Source organism: Desmodus rotundus, chromosome 5 (genome assembly GCF_022682495.2).
Source record: "Desmodus rotundus isolate HL8 chromosome 5, HLdesRot8A.1, whole genome shotgun sequence".
Classification (NCBI taxonomy): Eukaryota; Metazoa; Chordata; class Mammalia; order Chiroptera; family Phyllostomidae; genus Desmodus; species Desmodus rotundus.
In genome coordinates this window covers 48,220,065-48,228,961 of record NC_071391.1, presented here as the reverse complement: position 1 = coordinate 48,228,961, position 8,897 = coordinate 48,220,065, and the positions used below count along the sequence as shown (strand labels likewise).

At 45.3% G+C, this 8,897-nt stretch overlaps 1 protein-coding gene across 3 annotated transcripts in view; it reads left to right on the top strand.

Annotated features, from left to right (window-relative positions):
• Positions 1-125: 125 nt before the first annotated feature.
• XRRA1 (X-ray radiation resistance associated 1) overlaps positions 126-8,897 on the top strand; it is a 61,351-nt gene continuing 52,579 nt past the window's right edge. Inside the window, exons 1-3 of one of the 3 annotated variants that reach the window (XM_045182073.3) lie at positions 126-283; positions 3,178-3,233; positions 5,895-5,992. In XM_045182073.3, coding sequence (XP_045038008.2) covers positions 5,899-5,992 — 94 coding nt within the window. In that variant the 5' untranslated portion in view covers positions 126-283; positions 3,178-3,233; positions 5,895-5,898. Of the gene's footprint in view, positions 284-475; positions 517-3,177; positions 3,234-5,894; positions 5,993-8,897 lie in introns of those variants that run through there. The other 2 variants (XM_053925844.1, XM_045182074.3) reach the window with 2 other exon arrangements.

Genomic DNA, 8,897 nt, shown 5'->3' with positions numbered 1-8,897 from the left:
TTGGCTGAAGCTGACGTCGTGACGCGCCACGCCGAGTCCTGGCTGACGTGAGGCTGCCGGCAGGAGTGGCCGCGGGGCTTGCCGGGATTTGTAGTAGTCAGAAGCTCCGGCGGCCGGTTGCTACCCACACGGCTAGCGGCCGCGTCGTGGTTACTAAGGGGTATTGGCAGGCGCCACTGTGGAGCGGCTCCGAAATCCCCGTGAAGCTCGCAGGCGCGCATCCCACCAGACCGGGACGTCGCCCCCGCGAACGCCTTGGAGGCGGAAGAGACGCCGGAGGCAGGTGCGGCTGGGAACAGTTTGCCTGAGGAGTTAGAGTCTCCTCTGTCCCAAACTTAGAATTTTCGAAAGGGGCTCGTTCTTCATCCCTTTCTAGCCCTGTTACAGCACTTACCATTTATTCTCTGGTGACTGTCATCTTAGCCGTTAGTAAGGTTTTCGTGTTATGGAGAACTCATTCACTGAGTGACTGCTGTCTGCCCGGCAGTGTCCTATGTGCATTCATTTATTTTTTATGTAAGTATGGTTGGTATGTAGTATGATACTCGTTTCTGGCGTATAATACAGTGATTCGACATTCATATACCCTACAATGTGATCACACTAAATCTAGGAATTATGTGTCACTGCAAACTTATCACAATATTATTGACTATTTCCTTTTACCTTTTTCACGTATCCTTCCTCCGCTTTCCCTCTGGCAGCCATCAATTTTATCGCTTTTTCTATGAGTCTTTTTGGTTTGTTTGTTTGTTTTATTTTTTAGATTACACCTGTAAGTGAAATACTGTATTTGTCTTTCTGTGACTTACTTAGCATAATACCTTCTAGGTCCATCCATGTTGTTGCAAATGGCAAGATTTCATTCTTTTTTATTTTTTTAGTATATTTTTTTGAAATGCCAGATGGCAGAGTTTTATGGTTTTATTAACCTAAATACAATGTGCACATAAACTGTCTTCTGTTCATTGTCTTCACTGAGCAGCCTGACTTTGGGATTGGGGACTCTGATGAACCCCTGGGCTGCTCTTTCCACAATGGCTTTGTGGGGGTGAGTAGTGTCGGCACAGTCAGATTTGGTGGACCGTGGAAGCACTTCAAGCTCCTTGGCGCTGTGGACCAGTAACTTCCAATAGCCACTGGGCAGCACGTGCTTTGTCTCCTTGTTGCTCCCATCGTCAATGCTGGGCCTCAAGACCCGGCCTTTGAATCTTTTTCAGGCCCTATTGTCAGTGTCTCTGAGTTTTTGCCAGTTACGCTTAATGTGGACATACCAGCCTGCCTGGTGCCGGATGAACTTCTTGGTCCTCTTGTTGATGAGCTTGGGTTTCACCAGGGGTCTGAGGGCAGCCAGGAGGCAGAGTAGAAATTGGCTGCTGCCTTCGGAAGCAGCTTTGAAGGAGAGAGCTCATTCCTTTTATGGCCGAGTGATACTCCATTGTGTGGGTAGCGCATCTTCCTGACATCCAGTTAGCCCCCTAATAGCCCTGTCAGATGAGGACAGTAAGGAATTTACCCAAGGCCAGATAACAAGTATCAGAAGCTGACTTAGAAGCCAGGATTTTGTAAACATCAAAACCCATGGTATGTAATAGTAGTCTAGATTTTTATTAATTTGCTTTTTTTCCCACAAAAACTTTTGAGCGCGAACACTGTCTGTCCAGAGCTCTACTGGGGCATAGAGGGTGATCAGACAGACCTGTGTTCTACTCTCACGGAAGTCCTGTTCTAGTGACCAAGGGCTGTCACATGGCAGGATGGTACTGCACCGCACTCTATGACATCGCGCCGTTTGTTTTTTAATCCCCATAAACCCGCTCACAAGTGTCCAAAGGACTGAACAAACGTTTATGGAGTGCTTACTATGTAGCAGTCCCTGGGGATGTTTTGTTGAACAAAAATGTCAAAATACCTGTCCTGATGAATAGCATTCATCTGGTGATTATCACTAAATAATATTAGATGAGGTTCCCTCACCTCTGTGAAGCAATCCACTCTGATGCCCCTATAGCTCTTGGTTGTTCATGTTTTCTAACTTTTCGTTTTTCAAGACCCAGCTCTAATGTCACCTGCTCTGTGTAACCTTCCTTCATCCTCTGTCTTTCTTCTCCATAGCATTATGTTTGTGGTTCAGTAAACACGTATTGAGCCTAGGCAACAGCTGTGTGAGGTGCTGGGGATGAAGAGATGTAGGACCCAGGCCTGGCCGCAGAGGGGCTCACAGCCTGGGTTAGGGGTGTTCGGAGTGGGGAGCAGGCAGTTAAGCAGACCATTATAATATGCTGGGGCATAGTGCCTCCATTAAGAGATGGGCCTGAGGTGGTAGAACAAAGAAGGGTCAGCCTGAAGAATGAACATCTGCATGAGCCAGGCAAAGTAGAGGGGAAGAGAAGTATGATAGGCCAAAGGAATGGGACAAGCACGTGTGCAGATGAGAAGCATTTCTCTGTGTGTGTGAGTGTGTGTGTGTGTGTTTGGAGCTAGGATTGAGATTAGCTGCTTCACCTTTAAGATAGAGACCAGAAGTAGTTGAAGCTAACTAGGCAGACAGCCTCTAAGTCTGGAACTTGGACCTTCTTTTTTCCAGCATCCAGATAAAGTTCGTATTTCTCTTTCGGTTACTTTCTAGGCAATGTAACCTGGGGGTTACATGCCCTTGCTAGACCATTAGTTGCAAATCCACACCTTCTCACCTAGTATTCCTCATAGGGAGCTGGAATTTCTATGATTAGTTGTGCGCCGGTCTGTACGTCCCCCATGAGCTGAGTCTGATTTATTCTTTGTGCTATACGCATAGCAAATATCTTTTTACCAGATTGTATTGTATCTTTCAAAGTTGTCTTTGCTACTGTTTCTGTGCATAAAATTTATTTTGTGTAAATGATTATACAAACTGATCCTTTCCTTACTGACTTGCCATTTGCATGTCTTTTTTAAGCACTCTAGCCCCACCCCGCTCATAAAATTATTCTCCTCTTCCACCTTCCCGTCTGTGTCTCTGTCTCTATCTCTACATCTTTATCAACTTACTTCTTGGCTTTTTAGTCCTGTGGTATTTTTTTAGGCCCTATGTGAGACATATTTTGGAGCAGAAGAATAATAATAGAATATAATTAATGAGAAAGGTCAAGAGCTGTGAATGGCAGACTAAGAAGGAGTATGCTATCTATTTTACAGGTGAAGAAACAAAAAAAAAAGAAAGTCAAGGGACTTTTCCTAAGATCAAAGATCAAGTAAGTATACAGACTAGAAGCAAGGTTCCTATGTTCCATAAGTTACTTGAGCCTTCTACAACAGTCATCATCTCCTACGTTTCCCAGCCAGCTCTTCACTCACTCACTCACTCATTCATTCACTCATCTTGCATACAGGTATGGTTGCTCACAGAGAGATTTCCTAAAAGACAGATTGACTGAACGGCTGTTGATCTTTCCCCATTTACCCATCTATCCATTCATTTTCCCAACACATTTTTAGTGAGTTCTAGGCTCTATACTAGGCTCTGGGGTTACACAGGTAAATAAGGTATCATAGTCTCCATAGCAGGTGGGAAATTGGAAAGGGAGGCAAACAATTATAATTAAGTACTACACTAGGAGACGTAGGGGTTGTCATGGGGACACACCAGTCCTTTTTGGGTGGTCAAGGATCAGAAAATTCAGAGGCCCTGTGTTGGACCAAAGAAGATATCAACATCGTTCACTTATTCCACAAGTGATTGTGGTATTTATTATGTGCCATTGCTGTGTTAGGAGCCGGGAACAAAGAAATGAACACCATAGATGCTGTCTTTCCTCTGGAGCTTAGAGTCTAGTTAGGGAGCTCATAAATATGTATAAAAACTCTTGGGCCCTGGGAATATCACCGTATCTTTACCCTCATTTGGCTCCCATATGTTTATTGGGGTTTCCTATGAGCATTCCAAGGGTGGAAGAGAGACAGTGAGTTGGACGTGGTCCAGACACAGAGGTTCATAGACCCCTGGAGGAGCCCCTCAGGGTTGTTATTGGTAGTAACTGTAGGAGGTAGAAAGGCTCCATCCATGGCAGAGATGCAGAACAGATTAGCTACGGCAGCAGTCTTACCCCACAGGAAGGTCCAGTGGAGGCTTTGTGGAAGAGGTGGCATCTGGACTGGGTCTCAAAAGAAACATTTTTTCTGTTTTTACCTTATTTAATTTTTACAATGCTCTGTGGCGCAGGTTTTCATCCTCATTTTATATGTGAGACAGCTAAGGCGCCAAGAGGTGACCTGATTTGCTCAAGGTCACTCATGTTAATGGTAGAAACTAGATTCAGATTTAAGCCTCCCGTCTCCAAAATTGTTGCTCTTCCTACCGCACACTCTGCTTTTCACATTTGACACTTCCAGGAAACATTTCCTCAGGGCACTGGATCCCAGCTTCCCCCTCTGCTCCCTCCTTTTACTGAATCTTTTCCCAGACCCTCTATCCCAGGTCCCACATTCCTCCCATGGCTTCCCTTCTGCAGGCCAGGGGCTTGTAGGTTCCCAAACCTCTGCTACCTTAGGTTGTCTGAAGCTGTCCCAAAGCAGATTTGGGAATGGCTGGATCCCTTAAATGAAAAACCTCAAATCTCTGAGAGTTTAAGGTTTAAGGAATTTATATCTGTTAGAGATTTATTCTTAAAGGAAGTGGTATTTGAGCTGAATCTTAAAGGATGAAAGTAACCAGATGAACAAGATGGAAAAGGCTATTTTGGGCCAAAGGAACACTAAGAACAAAGGCAGGCAAAACTGAATGTAAGTGGTATGTTTTAAGGACAGAAAATGATTCTGTGAGCCTGATGGGTAGGGCAGACGGGAGCTGGAAGGGTTAGGAATTAGGCCTCCAGGAGCCTTGAGGACTAGGCTCAAATATTTGGCCTTCCTGCTCAGTGGGAATCCAGTCAGAAGACTGTTGCAGTATTTTGGGGGGTGGGGTTGGGTGGAAGTAGAGGGGATGAAAGATTTAATGACAACAGTGAGAGACATTGAACAGTGTTTCTAAGCTGGAATTTTCGGACTCTGTGGCCAGTTAATGGAATACCATTTTACGTAGCATTATTTTTGTCAGATTTGTCTTTCTAAAGCACAACCTGGGTCATGGTTCTCCCCAGCTCAGATATCATCCATGGCTCTGGGTTACTTACAAGGTGAAACCTGAGCTCCTAGCCTGGCACTGAAGGCCCTTCCGGAGCAAACACCATCCTTCCTTTCTAGCCTTATCGTCCAAGACTCCCAGACACACAACCCCTTCCTAGGTCAGTTTGTTTCTTCACTGTGCCAGACATGCCTACCACCATGTCCTGTGGCCTTTCTGTTTAAAATGCTTATCTTTCTATCAAAAAAACTCAACTCATCCCTCAAATCCTACTTACCGGGTTCAAAGCTCATTATTTGCCTATCATCTCACCTGAAATGTGAGCCCCCTGTTCCCTGGTCTCTGCTAAAACAAAGAACATTACCAGTGAGCACCTGATATGTACGAGGCACCTCCATTCGAACTTGATCCTTTTAGCTCTCTATTAAGGTAGGTGTTATCCACATTTTACAGGTGAGGAGCAGGCTCAGAGGGATAGAGTAACTTTCCCACTCACAGAGCAAGGAAAATCAGAGCCAGTATTCAAACCACATCTGCCCGAGTCTGAAGGTAGTGCTCTTGCTAGTGTTCCACTGGGTTAGTATTAGTGTGAACCAAAAACCCCAAGGCCTTGTCTCTCTCCTCATATGAGGGCCGGCCCATTTCTGAAGCAGAGCAGTGGACCTCTAGTCCCTCAGAGGTAGGGTGTGTGTGTTGTGTGGTAGCCCTGGGGGGCTCACAAACCACGTTGGGATGAGAGAGCAATGCTGCACCTTCTCACTCTTCTGCTTCTTTTTCTTTGCTTGGTTCTCAGCGAGATGTCCTCCTCAGGAGTCTACAAGCTGGATGACGGGAAGCCTTACCTGAACAACTGCTTTCCAGCCAAAAATCTGCTTCGAACACCAGAGGAAGGTCGGGTGCCTTAAATTGCTATCTTTGCTTCACAGCCACCTCCTGCTTTAGAATGTGTCTCACATCCATGTCTTTTTCTCCATCCACCTGACTTCTGTTCCTTGCCACACTCAATCCTATCCCTTCCAGCCTGTCTTTGCCCCGCAGCCTCGGGGAGCCTTCTAAAGTGCACGTCTAACCATTGTGTTCCCTTCTGCTCAGTGACTTCTCATTGCTGGGTCCTTCTTCACCTGCTGTTCTGTCTTCAGAGTCAACCTCCCCTTACCCTGTGTGCAACCCCATTCCTTTATTTATGCCCCATCCCATAGTGCTGTCATTTCACATAACTTTTTTTTATTTGCCCAGAACGTTTCAGCCCTCATTCCAGTTACCCAAACTCTTCCCATCCCACAAAGCCCAGGTCTTCTCCCACTTCTTCCACACGTCTAGCTACTCTAGCCCTCCGTGCCTGTTCCCTCTTATGAGCAGTCTTCCTCTCTCTATTTCCAACTTGATGATTAATTATATTCTGCCAAGCTCCTAAATAAAGTGGCTTAAACTGGACTCTGCTAAGTAGTTTTTCAAACTTTTATCTAGTTAAAAACTCCTCTGCGGCAGGGACTCCTCACAACACTGAGCACAGCCATGCAGGCGGAACACTGCCAAAGACGTACGGGTTCACTGGATTGGATTTGTTGCTTTGAAAAAGTAGAGCAAGGGAGAAGTACCCTTGTTTACTCTACACGAAGTGACTTGCTGGTCACTCTGGACACTGCATTTTGGAAGCATCATCTCCTCCAGTCTGTCCTCCCCACTTCTCTAGAGTGATTTCATTTTTCACATAGAGAACTTCTCCAGCAACCTACCTATTTGAAACCCTCCCATGGAGCTCTCAGCATGAATTCATGAGTTCGTACCCATAGCCCCTCACACACACAGCTGGACAGGTAGAGAAATAAACATAGTCGTGTGTGCCTGCGTGTGTTAGTACGTGTGGGTATATTTCCTAGTCCACTGACAACAATGGTATGTCAGTCATGCAGAGCGTCCCGGCACCTAGACCTCGGTTTCTGAATACTATTCTCCAATAAAAGAAGCCAGGGCTCCTGAGAGAACAAGTCGTTACTAGGCCTGGGACAGGAAAAGTACAGATTGAGCCTGGAACGTCATGTCGTGCCAGAAAGTAAAGAAGGGCTCAGAAAATGATGGGTGCGTGGCAAGAGGACGTAGGAGCCAGCCTGAAGGAGCTCCCAGTAGCCTAAGCTGCGACAATCAGCAACAAACAGATAAAGGCAGACCTGAGTTATGAACCACTGAATAAATATCCATGAGCCCAAATTACAGATACACAATTATTATTTATAATTACAACAGTACTGTTATGTATAGTTGTATTACTTATCATTATTAATGTAATAATTACTAGTTTTCATGTATATACATGACATACAAACATACACACACATTACATATTTCAGGGAACTGACGTAAAACGATGGTTTGGCAAGTCTGAAATCCATAGCGCAGGCTGGACACTTAGGGTAGAGCTGATGCTGCAGTCTTAAGGCAAAATTCTTTTTCCTCTGGGAAATTTCAGGGTTAGCTTTTAAGGTCTTTCAACTGACTGGATTATGCACATTATTGGGTACGGGCTCCTTTACCTAAAGTCAACTGACTGTAGGTGTTAGCCACATACAAAACGCCTTCACAGCAACACCTCAATTAGTGTGTGATTAAATAAATGCTCTCATACCCTAGCCAAGTTGACACTACATTTAACCATCACAGTGCTAGAATTAGTGGATCAAAGTATGATGAGAAACATATATTTGTATAGTCTCAAGATATCTTCATTAATTACAAGGGGAAAATAGTAACTTCTCTGTAGAGAAACTAGGTCGACACCACCTCACTTGTGTGATCAAAATTAACATCACCAGTTACGACATAGTAACATCAGGTACCCTGTGTTTTAATGTGCTGACAAGGGCTCACCATCACTTCTGTGGGAGTTTTGCCAAAGTGCAAAGCCTTAGTCTAATTATGGGAAAGCATCAGACAAAATCCAATCAAGGGACATTTCACAAAATAATTGACTGCTGTGCTTCAAAAGTGTCAAGGTCACTTAAGAAGAAGGAAAGACTGAAGAACTGTCACAGACTGGGGGAGACTAAGAAGACATGACAACTAAATGAACGTGAGATCCCGGATTGGCTCCTGGAACAGAGAGAGGACATTAGTGAGAAAACTCCCAAAATTCGAAGAAGGGCTGTGGATTAGTTACTAGTGTATGCCAGTGTTAATTTCTTGGTTTCAGTCATTGTATTATGATTGTATAAGGCATTAGGGAGACTGGATAAAACCTGAACAAGAACTCTGTACTATTTTTACAGCTTTCTGAAGGTCTAAAATTATCTCAAAATGAAAAATTATGAGGCAAAAAAAACCTTCCCGTGGATACTGTGCTGCTATGAGCCGACCCCATTATAACCCACGCTCCTTACTGCAGCCCTCGAGACCCTGTCTAATCTGACTCTGCTGCTCTCCCATCCTCACTTCTCTTTTCTCATGTTCTCTCCTGACATACTCTGGGCCTTTCCCTCCTGGTGTGTTGGGTGTTTTGGCCCCAACTTAGCCTGGAGTGTCCAGGAGTCAGGGCTACTGGGATATAGGACAAAGGTCCATGCCCCAGATGAGGGCAGCCTTGGGAAAGGGAGTGCCTGGACTGTTAGGCTCAGAGGGGAATGGGAACTTGCTCACCCCAGACCTACGGCAGGAGCTGCATCCAAGAGGCAGGATAGGCAGCATTGGTCAGGTGAGCCAGGGCAAGCCCCCCAGGCCGAGAGCCACTGGTCAGAGGCACCAAGCTGGTTCCTATAGCTCTGTGCTGGTTTTCTGCGTGGCCCCAGTCTTTTATATCTCCGGG